The sequence below is a fragment of the Mus caroli genome, unplaced genomic scaffold (assembly GCF_978045245.1).
Source record: "Mus caroli unplaced genomic scaffold, Mus_caroli_1 scaffold_8, whole genome shotgun sequence".
Lineage (NCBI taxonomy): Eukaryota > Metazoa > Chordata > Mammalia > Rodentia > Muridae > Mus > Mus caroli.
Window position 1 is genome coordinate 132,054,814 of NW_028227263.1, and position 12,207 is coordinate 132,067,020.

The 12,207-nt window shown below is 49.2% G+C and overlaps 1 protein-coding gene across 2 annotated transcripts; it reads right to left on the reverse strand.

Annotated features, from left to right (window-relative positions):
• Positions 1 to 1,826: 1,826 nt before the first annotated feature.
• LOC110297225 (uncharacterized) lies at positions 1,827 to 11,962 on the reverse strand. Of its 2 annotated transcripts, none has more exons than XM_021165973.3 (4): positions 11,487 to 11,962; positions 8,896 to 9,022; positions 8,334 to 8,450; positions 1,827 to 7,780 (listed from the first exon to the last, which is right to left on the reverse strand). In XM_021165973.3, the coding sequence occupies exons 1-4, from the start codon at positions 11,568 to 11,570 to the stop codon at positions 6,357 to 6,359; spliced, it is 1,752 nt and encodes a 583-aa protein (XP_021021632.1). In that variant the 5' UTR covers positions 11,571 to 11,962; the 3' UTR covers positions 1,827 to 6,356. The 2 variants fall into 2 exon arrangements, with proteins under 2 accessions (XP_021021632.1, XP_021021633.1); XM_021165974.3 differs by having other exon boundaries at positions 11,286 to 11,522.
• Between the last annotated feature and the right edge of the window lie 245 nt (positions 11,963 to 12,207).

The following is a 12,207-nucleotide window of genomic DNA, read 5'->3' on the forward strand; positions in this document are numbered from 1 at the left end:
TCAGAGGAGGTAACCATGTCATTACCAACCCTCACTAATAGTCTTCAGATAACATTACTGAAAATAAGGACGGAGGTTTCTGATTAAAATTACGAGGAATACTCAACCCTTACTTAGGAGGATGTAGTTAGACAAGATGACTTTTTTTTTTTAATTAGGTATTTTCCTCAATTAGACTTTTTTTTTTGTTGTTTTGTTTTTTTGTTTTTTCGAGTCAGGGTTTCTCTGTGTAGCCTTGGCTGTCCTAGAACTCACTTTGTAGATGACTTATATTTATTTATTTTTTTCCCAATGGGCAGTTGATGGCATTTTGTTTGTTTGGTGGGGGGAGGGGCCTTTAAAAAATAGAAGTCCTTGGCTGTCCTGGAACTCACTCTGTAGACCCTACTAGCTAGCCTGGAGCTCACTCAATAGTTCTGCCAGTCTCTCTCTCTCCAATTTGCTGAAATTAAAGGCATGGGGCCCCATATCCGACAGTTAGAGGCTTTTTAGTTTAATTGCAGATGGGGTTCGTTTTATTTCCACATATCAAGTGGCCGGACCGTGATATAAACCATTCAATCCTGAACTCGATCTGCCTACTCTGGTTTCTTCTGCTTCCCAGGATCCTCCTTGGCACCTACTGTCAGAGAACAGCGGTTCTCGACATCCAAAACTCCTGAGCAGTTATGTCGGTAGAATTTGTCTTTTACAGATTCCCTGGACACAACTCTCACCACCTACCTATTGAGGAGAAGCTCTAAGGGGGCTCCCAGAAAGCTCTCTTGGAAGCACCTTTGTTCTAGTGTTCCCCTCCCTGGTTGGCTGGTTTCTAAGCCTTCTATGTGCCTCAGGGTAGACCTGGTTGAGTCTTGTGATGGTATACATCTTACCCCTGGGCTTGACATGACCATTTCCATCTTTATTTCTCCCTTGTTCAAGCCATTAAATCTAGGACCACATATTTAATAGGTAAACTATCATTGAGCTAGCCCCAACTCAGTCCTTAATTATAATGGTTATATTGGGTTGGCCAATGTAACCATGAAACATTTTATTTTTTGAGGCAGGATCTAAGTTCCCCCCAGCTGTCTTAAAGTAGAGGGCCTGTGGTGAGCTACTGACCTAGCTCTTAGGGTAACAAAATAAAAATTACAACAGATAGCTAGGTAGGTCTATGACACTGGGGTGTTCAAGTTTCCTGTTGGGGTGGGGAGACATTTTGACATTTTGGTCACCAGTTGCTCTTGCCTAACTGTGTGTGATCTTTTTTTTTTTTTTTTTTTTTTTTTTTTTTGGTTTTTCGAGACAGGGTTTCTCTGTGTAGCCCTGGCTGTCCTGGCACTCACTTTGTAGACCAGGCTGGCCTCGAACTCAGAAATCCGCCTGCCTCTGCCTCCCGAGTGCTGGGATTAAAGGCGTGCGCCACCACGCCCGGCCTTTTTTTTTTTTTTAATATTTATTTATTTATTATATGTAACTATACTGTTGTTGTCTTCAGACACTCCAGAAGAGGGAGTCAGATTTCATTTCAGATGGTTGTTAGCCACCATGTGGTTGCTGGGATTTGAACTCAGGACCTTTGGAAGAGCAGTCAGTGCTCTTAACTGCTGAGCCATCTCTCCAACCCATGTGTGATCTTAGAAATGATAAATTTTAAGGTAAAAAGTTGATTAGGGCTGGGCGTGGTGGCACATGCCTTTAATCCCAGCACTTGGGAGGCAGAGGCAGGCGGATTTCTGAGTTGGAGGCCAGCCTGGTCTACAAAGTGAGTGCCAGGACAGCCAGGGCTACACAGAGAAACCTGTCTCGAAAAACCAAAAAAAAAAAAAAGCTGATTAGGTTTGGGATTCTTCAGTCACCCGTGTTCTTTTAAATGTCCCAGCTCTGGGGAGGAAGGGGAGAAGCCTTCCCCAGTGGCAGTGTTACAGCTCTGAAAGGAAAGGTATCCTGGAAGTTGGGAGCCAGGAAATACCACAAAGTCACAATATACAACAAACCTCAGACAAGAGATTTATTGGGAGGGAAAAACTCAGAAGGTGGTTGTATCTGCTCAGGTGAGAAGCGGCAGAGAACGGAGCAGAAAACAGAGAATATATATATATTTTTTTCTCTTGGGGGGGTTGCTTCCCAGAGGGGGGGTTTGGTGAGTTTTCAAGTCCTTTTTTTTTTTTTTTTTTTCCTTATTTATTTTATGTATGTGTTCACTGTAGCTGTCTTCAGCCACACCAGAAAAGGGCATCGGATTACAGGTGATTTTGAGCCACCATGTGGTTGCTGGGAATTGAACTCAGGACCTCTGGAAGAGCAGCCAGTGCTCTTAACAGCTGGGCCAACTCTCCAGCCTGAGCTTGGGCTCTTTACAATGTAGGGAGGAGCTTGGCCCCAACGCAGCTGGAGGGGCAGATCCAGCCATTAGGGCCATCTGAGTGTTCTGTGGGCAGAGCTTGGCCACTCGCACTCCTCAAAGGGCTGACGCTTATAACCCCAACAAACTCATTTACCCAGCAGGACTTAGGAGTCTTTCTCTGGTGTTTTCTTTTTTTCCCATTTGGAATGTAGGTTTATGGCTGCCTAGGAAAATCATGAGACAGAGATCCCAGTGTCAGCTCAGTATTTGATTTCCCTTAAATGCAGGTTGACTCATCTCCTGGTTTCCAAGTGTCATTGTCATTTATGTTACCCTCCCTCCCCATCTTCACCTGTAGACTTACATTACCGAAGTGTGACGTTTGCTGCGTCGTGTTCACCTGTAGAGCTAAGTGTGGCGTTTGCTGCATGTTTGTTTGGCTTTGGGGTTGGAGGGGTTGTTTGGTTGTTTTAAGACAGGATTTCTATATCCTCCAGCTTCAGTTTTCCCAGTTTTGATAATTTAGGCAGATGCTACCAAGCTTAGCTAGTTTAACATTTGACTTAGAAAGCCCAAGGACATTTTTACAGGAAGAGGAACCAGCCCAATATAACCATAGTTCCTGGGGAAGACCATGCATAGGGGAGCACAGGCCGGTATTGGGTATTGGAAGAGGTAGATTCAAGGAGGATGAAGGTAAAAAGCAATTGGCTCACAAGCAGAGGAGGCTGGTGAGGAAGAGAAGATGGCCTTGATTCCAGCCTGTGGGCCCAGGAAGGCTTAGGACATTTGCTTCAGTTTCTTTAGGGAAACCTGTTGGGGACCTCATTTGCCCAATGTACCTTTGGTCCTGGCATTACATAGCTCCATCCTAGAGGAGATGACAGTGGGCCTATCAGGTATCGGGAGGCCCAGCTCAGAGAATTTTCCCAAACAGTCATAGGCAGCTGGATCCTATACAGCATCCCTCTTTGCATAACTTAATGAGGTTTAGTGGACAGATGTGTCTGACTCCACTGGCAGGTGGGTGGGACAGTTATGTCTCATGTATAGAGGGTAGATGCAAGATGGTTTTGTTGCTTTTTTGAGACAATGTCTCACTATGGACCCCCAACTCCTAATATAGACTTGCTTGTGTCTCTGTCTCTTGGGTTCTGGGATTAAAGGTGCCCATCAAGGCATCTGATCTTTTTAATTTTTTTTTCTCCAAACTGTCTCAGTAGCCCCACACTGATCTGGAAGATTAACTTCCGATCCTCCTGTCTCAGCCTCGCAAAATGCTAGGGTTACAGGTCTGCACCACCACACCTCCAGGTGACGGGACCGGAGTTCCCAAAGGGCAGGACTCAACTTTGCCCATGCGCTCATCCTCAACAGCAGACACAGTCACAGCACTGACTCGTTCTTCCCACCCTCGTCCCTCCCATAGCCCGGTCCACAAAGGCTCATCTACCAACAGAACTGCTGCTCTGGAGCAGCTCTCTTTCCCCAGATCTCCTGGCTTCCCCCACCTACCTGTGGCCGCCTGTATCCTACACTAGGCTGCAGATAAGCTGTACCTCTACCCTATGGCCTCTCTGAGAACCCAGATTAAAGCCAAAGTGTCTGTGCTGACTCCAGTGGCATGTCTCTGTACATCCATTTAATATCATTTGCTTTGTTTTAAGGTAAAAACAATATTATTGTTCATACAGGTGTATCTCTACTCAGCTTGTTCTTTTGTAAGATAGGGGCTTCAGTGCTGGGCTGTGATGGCGTAGGCCTTTCATCCCAGTGTTGGGAGGCAGAAGCAGGTGGATTTCTCGGAATTCAAGGCCAGCCTGGTCTACAGAGCTGCATCCTGTTCCAAGATGATCAGGGCTACACAGAGAAACCCTGACTTGAGACAAAACACAAGGCCTCAAACTATCCTTGAATTGCCCCCTCGAACTCCTTTTTTGTTTGTTTGTTTTTTTCGAGACAGGGTTTCTCTGTGTAGCCCTGGCTGTCCTAGGACTCACTCTGTAGACCAGGCTGGCCTCGAACTCAGAAATCCACCTGCCTCTGCCTCCCAAGTGCTGGGATTAAAGGCGTGCGCCACCACTGCCCGGCTCCCCTCGAACTCCTAATCGTGGGGATTTCAGGAATGCCACACCAAGCCTAGTTCTTTGAACTAATTAAAACCCAAAACTGAGGTAGAAGGACATAGTTCAATTGGTGGAGTGCTTGCTAAACAGGCACAAGGTTTAATCTCCAGCATTGAATAAACTTGGCATGCAGCTGTATGCCTATAGTCTCAGCACTCAGGAGGTAAAGGCAGGAGAACAGAAGTTCGGACCAGCCTTGGCTACAGAGAAAGTTCAAGGCTAGCCTGGGTTACATGAGACCCTGTCACAAAACAACATCAGGGCCAACAAGATGGCTCAGTGGTTATAAGCTTGTACCATGAAGCATTACAACTCGAGTTCCATCTCCAGCACCCATGTGGTGGAAGGAGAAAACTGATTCCTGAAAACTGTCCTTTGACTTCCGCATGCATGCATGCCCTTACATACATGTATCCACACATATAATTATGAACTATAAACAACAGCAATAAAAACCAGGAGGCATGTCCTGGAGTCAAGAGGTGTGGACTTTCATATCTAGGTAAGAAATTATAGTATATATATGTTTTAACTTTTCAATACTGGCATTCATTTCCCTGTTGGTGTGACCTCAGGTCCACATGGGACCTGGTCTGCTAAAGGCCACAACAAGCAAACTGAATCCCACGCACCGATCTGCCCTCCCTCACCATTTAGGGTCATTATCACTGGGGGCCGGGGGGTCTCAGAAGTCTTCCCTGCTCAGTTCTTTACCTTGGGCTCAGATTGGATGGGATGGGATGGGATGGGATGGGATGGGATGGGATGGGATGGGATGGGATGGGATGGGATGGGATGGGATGGGACAGGTGGGTGCATGATGGTTAAGCCCAGCAAAAATAAGCAGCCCTGTTTCATTTCCTCTCAAGTCAGTAGCACCACTTCAGATGTTAGGGCTCATATAGCATGGCTTTGGAGTGGCTAATGACAGGCCCGGATGAGGATGGGGATGTCGAGGAACCAGAATTCCTGACCTGTCTTTCAGAGCTGAGGGCCACATCTTCCCTCCAGGCTTCAATTTCCTATTGGTGGGTTATGCCAGCCCTTCGAGCCTGGTAGACGAGAGAGAAGGGAGCCTGGATGGAGACTAAGAAGTCCACCTGAGTTCAACCCTGGTTCTGCTGTGTGCTCTAGGCCACACTAACTCTTCTGTGCCACCTGAGTTTTCTTGTTTGAAGCAGAGACATCAATACAAGGCCCACAAGCTGCTCACTGGGCAGCACCTCGCACATGGCTGGCTGTGAGTCTACTTGGACTTTATCTGGATCCTATTAGAACATTTACTCTTTGTTTAGACAGGGTTTCACTGTGTAACTCTGATTGAGACCTGGAACTCACTATGTAGACCAGGCTGACCTTCAACTCAGAAGAGACATGCCTGCCTCTGCCTCCCAAGTCCTGGGTTTAAAGTCATGTGTCACGATATCCGGCTGCTAGAATATTTTATAGCATCATCCTCCACTGGTCCAAATCTCCTTCCCTCTTCATTTCCCAGAGGAGAAAGCTGAGGCACAGAAACAAACCATTTGTTTGCCTGAAGCTTGCACCAAAGAAATGGAATGCACTGGGGTTGTCTCTCCAGCTGCTAATTTGAGAGCTCCCGCCTATTGGGGCGGGCTCCTTTCCTGTTTGTATAGCCACAGTCAGGAAATATTGAAGTGGCATTACCATGAAGATCAAAGTCTGAGAGTCACACACTAGTTCTGGGGTCAGTCCCTGCCTACTCCACCAGTCCCAGAGGGGTTCATGCAGTCTATGGATTCCTCTCCAGGACAGCTTCTTTTAGGATATAACTGTAAGTGGAACTGACTGGCAAGGCTCACACGACAGTGGATTTGCTGAGAACACAGGCTCTTCCACAGTGAGTGAAAGGGATTCCAGAGAAGGGCACAGCTGTGACCTTAGGCCTCAGCTATCTTTGGGACTGCTGGTGGGTCTATGGTAGAACTGGCCTTTGGAGGTGCACCATCTAAGGATACCCCAAGAGACCTGGCCTGGGGGTGCGTGCTGCCCCTGGGCCTCCGCAGGGCCTTCTCTCCTGTGTGGATCCTTTGGTGATGGAAGAGGGCTGGGCGCTCACGGAAAGCGCGGCCACACTGCGTGCACACGAAGGGCTTCTCACCCGTGTGGATACGCCTGTGGCTGAGCAACACTGCGCCCTTGGCAAAGGCCTTGCCACAGTCGCCGCAGCGGAAGGGTCGTTCGCCAGTGTGCAGCAGCTGATGCTGTGTGAGGTTGGAGCTGTGGCTGAAGGCACGGCCACACTGTGGACAAGAGAAAGGCTTCTCTCCAGTGTGCACACGCTGGTGCTTGAAGAGCGAGGAGCCTTGACTAAAGGCTGCGCCACAGAGGGAGCAGGCATAGGGCTTCTCGCCGGTGTGCGTGCGTTCGTGCTGAATAAGATGTGAGTTGCGGCAGAAGCGGCGGCCGCACTGTGCACAGGCATAGGGCCGCCCTCCTGCGTGTATCTTTAGGTGCTGACTGAGGTTGGAGCCGTGGCTGAAGGCCTTACCACACTCGTTGCAGTGGAATGACTTCTCGACTGTGTGGATGCGCTGATGGCGCACCAGTGAGGAGCTGTGTCGGAAGGCCTTGCTGCACACCATGCACACATAAGGCGTCTCACCGCTATGGATGCGCTGGTGCTGAGTCAGGTGAGATGTTTGACTGAAGGCCTTGCCGCATTGGGCGCACTCATAAGGCCGCTCTCCGGTATGAGTACGCAGATGCTTGAGGAGGTCTGAGCTCTTCAGGAACACTTTGTTACACGCCCTACATTCGAAAGGTTTGTCCCCAGAGAGAAGACCTGAGCCGGCCTGGAGGGCCTCTCCCAGCTCATCCCATATCCGGGCCTCTGTAACATTGGGGTCTCCCTGAGACTCATGCCAAGCCTCACTTATCCCACGTCCGTCCCCTGCTCCATGGAGATCTGGAATGCTTTGGAAAGTTCTCCCAGGGGTTAGCTGCATCTCTGGCTTTTGCTGCTCTGCTACTTGTGGCTGCTTCCCTGGGGCCAGAAAGTCAGAGAAGGCCTTTCCTCTAGATGAACCATTTTCAGGAACCCCTACTGGGGAAGTCAATCGCAGGCTGACAGTTGTTTCACTGCTGCTGGAACCTAGCAGTAGCTGCTCCCAGTAAATCACTGATACCCCTGTGGGTTTTCTCTGTAGAGATGGGCAGGCACTTTGGTGTCCCTCCAGAATTTTTGCATCAGGGTAGGCACCAGCAGGAGGAAGGATACTAGTAGGTATCCTATCAGGCCTGTCACAGGTGGCCCCTGGAGGTGTTCTAGACACATGTCTTTCTCTTGTACTATAATTGGATCCTGAAGGCAGAGAAAAGATAGTTACCTTGGGCCGGGCAGTGGTGGCACACGCCTTTAATCCCAGCACTTGGGAGGCAGAGGCAGACGGATTTCTGAGTTCAAGGCCAACCTGGTCTACAGAATGAATTCCTTGAGTCTATGCACTATCAGTCCTGTTGCAGACTGCTTTTCCTGGGCATTCTCTCTACAATACTCAGCAGTATCCTGGCCATGCTATGCACAGTGCCAGGAAGAGCCCGGCCAGGAGAAGTGTTCAAAAAACAGTTGGGGAGAAGGAATGACCCTACAAATGTGACAGCTCAATGGGGAAAGTGAAGCCACACAGCACAGCTGGTGTGGGTATGTATGTATGTGTGGCTCAAAGGGAGTAATTTCCTGCATGGACACAGCACCTGTGCCCTTCAAGGGCAGGAAAGGTCACGAGATGAGGAAAAAGATTCAAAAAAGGAAGGGAGCTATCTCTAGAGAGGAAAAGAGGGTGTCTGTAATACCAAGAAGTAGAGAATGTAGTAGCCCTTGCCCCTGAATACACCCTAGGTGAAGCCCAACTCACCAAGGCTGGATCTCCTGTGGGTACCCCTGCCTGGGCCTCTATTTGTCCTGTTGGGAACCCAGGGTTCCTCACCACGCTGGAGTTGGATGATCACCCGAGGCCGGGAGACAGAAGGTCCTAGGAAGGAATAAGGAGCATGTGAGGCCAGCCCCAGCTCAAGACAGTCCAGCCCCAATAGAGAGCAGGGTGTGGGATATTATGGATATCAACCATGCAATTGCACCCAAAACCCCAAAGGATACAGGAGGACTGCAGGCCCGGCTCAAGGGTTCCCATAAGGAACTACTAGATCAGCCGCTCCAAAGGAAGGTGCTAGAATTCAGGCACAGAAGAATGTAGACAGCCAGCACCCCAGGGATACAGGAAATGGTTATGTTTATCAGACTATATGTGTCCAGGGCATCACCCTTCCTCTCACATGCCCACGGGTAGAGGGCCATACTCATAAACAGTTAGGGAGAGAGTGGACACTTGTAATGGCTCCTGAACCTGGTGTGCTTAGCTGCCTGCCATACCTGGTCCCAGCTTTGCTTCCAATGAAGGACTCAACTCAGGGCTTTACCTATGGAGTCTACAAGTGCGAAGTTTTCCAGCATTACATGGCGGTACAAGGCCCTCTGGGCGGCATTCAGGAACATCCACTCCTCCTGGGAGAAGTACACAGCTACGTCCTCAAAGGCCATCCATCTCTACAACAGTAAGAATAAGATAGTGTCTATGCTATGGCTGAGTGAGGTAGGAACCTGCTCCCTATTAATGGAGATGCTTCTCGGACATTTATCTTCCTTCCCTGTAGACTGGTTGAGAGGCAGGTATATGTCTGTGAGTTTGGGGCCAGCTTGGTCTACATAGTGAGTTCTAGGACAGCCAGAGCTATGTAGAGAAATCCAGTCAAACACCAATTTTAAAAAAAATGGAAAGCCGGGCGGTGGTGGCGCACGCCTTTAATCCCAGCACTTGGGAGGCAGAGGCAGGCGGATTTCTGAGTTCGAGGCCAGCCTGGTCTACAAAGTGAGTTCCAGGACAGCCAGGGCTATACAGAGAAACCCTGTCTCGAAAAAACCAAAAAATAAAAAATTAAAAAAAAAAAGGGCCCTTTAGAATAAGTAGACAATCTCAGCTACTGCTATGGGTATTGGGGTGTCGGAGGTGGGAGGTGGGACTGGCCTCATCAATCTGGTAGACATACAGGAAGTCAATCTTTCTTGCCTCTATACCAATGCTCCATTTCCTTTCTGCTTTTACAACTCATACCCTTGTTCAGCCACCTATTGGACTCTTCCCCTCACAGCCATAGGCACCACAAGCCTTTCCTCCCTGTTTTCAAATCCTAAGCAACCAACCCTGATCAAGTCCGTGAACCTATCTGTCTTAGTATTGATGACCAAAAAGAAACTTGGGAGGAAAGAGTTTATTCAGCTTACACTTCCAGATCACAGTCCATCACTGGAGGAAGTCGAGACAGGAACGCCAACTGGGCAGGAGCTGATGCTGAGGCCATAGAGGGATGCTGCTTACTGGCTTGTTTCCCATGGCTTGCTCAGCTTGCTTTTTTTTGTAGAACCCAGGACCACCAGCTCAGGGATGACACCACCCACCATGGACTGGGCCTCCCTACATTGATCACTAATTAAGAAAATGCCTTATAGTTAAATCTCATGGAGGCATTTTCTCAACTGAAGCTCCTTCCTCTCTAATGACTCTATCTTCTGTCAAGTTGACACATAAAACCAGCAACCAGCCAGTATACTATCCTTCTTTAATTCTCAGGTCCCGGCTCAAGACACTAGGATTAATTAACTGGACATCTATCACTTCAGGCCCATCATATCAATCCACTCTGGGACATCACACATGCCTGGTCTTTCCTGTGTCTACAGTAGTCCCATCCTCCCAGGTGCTCAGGCTGACCAATAGAGTTCTTCACACAACACTGATGCATCAGCAGATCTACTCATAATTCAGCCACTTTAACCACTACCATAACTAGTCTCATCCAGGGACCACCATCATTCACATAGACCAAGGGGTAATAGCCTCTGTTCTACATAATAATACTTCCACCGTGTCTGTTCTACACTCAGAAAAAGAGAAGATGCTTTTAAAATCTTAATTAGGGATCTGGGTGTGGTGGCACATGCCTTTCATTCCAACACTCGGGAGGCAGAAGCAAGTGGATCTGTGTGAATTCAAGAACAGCCTGGTCTAATTGTACATTTCCAGCACAGCCATGGTTACATAGTGGGACCCTGTCTCAAGGGTCTTACATACCAAGTTGCAGACCAGCTAGAGCCACACAGTGAGACTGTCTTTCAAAACAAACCCCCAAAGCCTGGGGCTAGAGAGATGGCTCAGTTGTTAAGAGTATGTGCTGCTCTTTCAAAGGGCATGAATTCAGCTCCCAGTGTCCACATTAGATGACTCACAAGTGCCTACAACAAAGTTCCCGGGGAACCAACACTCATATGCATAGACCCAGAAAACTGCACATAAAAATTTAAAAATCACTCTTAAAAATCTTAACTGGGAAAAACCAAAAAAAAAAAAAAAAATCTTAACTGGGGAACTGTCTAGTCTATGTTTAAAGCACTCTCTGTCTTCCGATGCCTCTGGGACACAGTCCCAACTCCTCTGCCTGCTATTTCAGACACACAAGACCTCCCTTCCTTGGTTGTTCCACATCTAAATTGCTAAGTTCCAGGCTGGGATGTAAAGTGTTTGCATGGTATGCACAAGGTGTTGAGGTCCATCCCCAGTACGGAATAAACTGTGTGCTCAAGCATGCTTGAAAAACTAGCACTAAGGAAGCAGAAGCAGAGGGACCAGAAGGGCAAGGTCATTTCTTGGCTGCATATCTAATTTGCGGCCAGCCGAGAGAGAGAGAGAGAGAGAGAGAGAGAGAGAGAGAGAGAGAGAGAGAGAGAGAAAGCCTTCAAAATATAAAAGTCTCACCTTGGCGTTTGCACATGTGGGTGCTTTCCTTTAACTTTTTCCCAGACCTTACCCACTTGGCTGTCACACGTGAGGCTTCCACACCCGCACGCCTCACTGACCTGGACTATGATGTTGGAAGCAACTGGGTCCCTCCCCACAGTACAGTAAGAGGGCAAGCCAGGACACCTGGTGGGTCCTTGGAAAGATTCCTACACTCACCCGCGGTGGATCTGCCAGCGGCCAGGTTGCCGCCACCGGAATCTGCAGTGGGGGCGGGGCATGACGGGCGAGAGACCTGGGCATAGCCCGTCCCCGCCCACGGCCTCGCGCAGCCCGCCTGGGCCTCAGTTTCCCGGTCAGAAAAGGGCGTTGTACGCCCAGAGGACTGCTGGTGGGCTGCGGCTGGGGGATGGAGAGTTCGTGGCTTCGGCACAACCCTAACGGTCTCCGCTGCAGCCTATGAGCCAACAGGGAAAACTGAGGCTAGGAGGCAGAGCTGCGGGCTTGCAGTGCCGACGTGTGCCGAGCCACGGTTAGAATCGGGCAACTGCGAGTACTATCCTTATTTGCCCTAGTCTTGGGTCCCCAGAACCGCCTCGAGAGTTGCAGAGTCGGCCAGGCCTTTCGTGCACCAATCGGGATCACCCGTGTGGCCTTAAGCTAGTCTGCAAAGTGACAACCCAGACCGCCGGAAGCCCCGCCTCTCCTATCGGCGTTGGCCCAATGCACAGCACGGATGCTCGGGTAAACGTAGTTCCTGCTGACTTGCCTGAATGACAGGAGGGTGCCTTCCTGGTATCCATGGCGGGTATCCAAAGCATCTTTTCTCCCTACCTCCCAGCCTTAGCAGAACGCTGGAAAGTGAAGTTTACCACCACCGTCCGGTTTCAGCCAGGCCTGAGCACTAACAGAGACTCCTGGGTAGGTCCCCGCTCCGGGC

Coding starts and splice junctions, on each gene's coding strand:
- LOC110297225 (XM_021165973.3), bottom strand. CDS start 11,570: ATGCCCAGGTCTCTCGCCCGTCATGCCCCGCCCCCACTGCAGATTCCG. Junction 9,023..11,486: donor CGCTGGCAGATCCACCGCGG/GTGAGTGTAGGA, acceptor TTACTGTTGTAG/AGATGGATGGCCTTTGAGGA. Junction 7,781..8,333: donor CCACAGGAGATCCAGCCTTG/GTGAGTTGGGCT, acceptor CTCTGCCTTCAG/GATCCAATTATAGTACAAGA.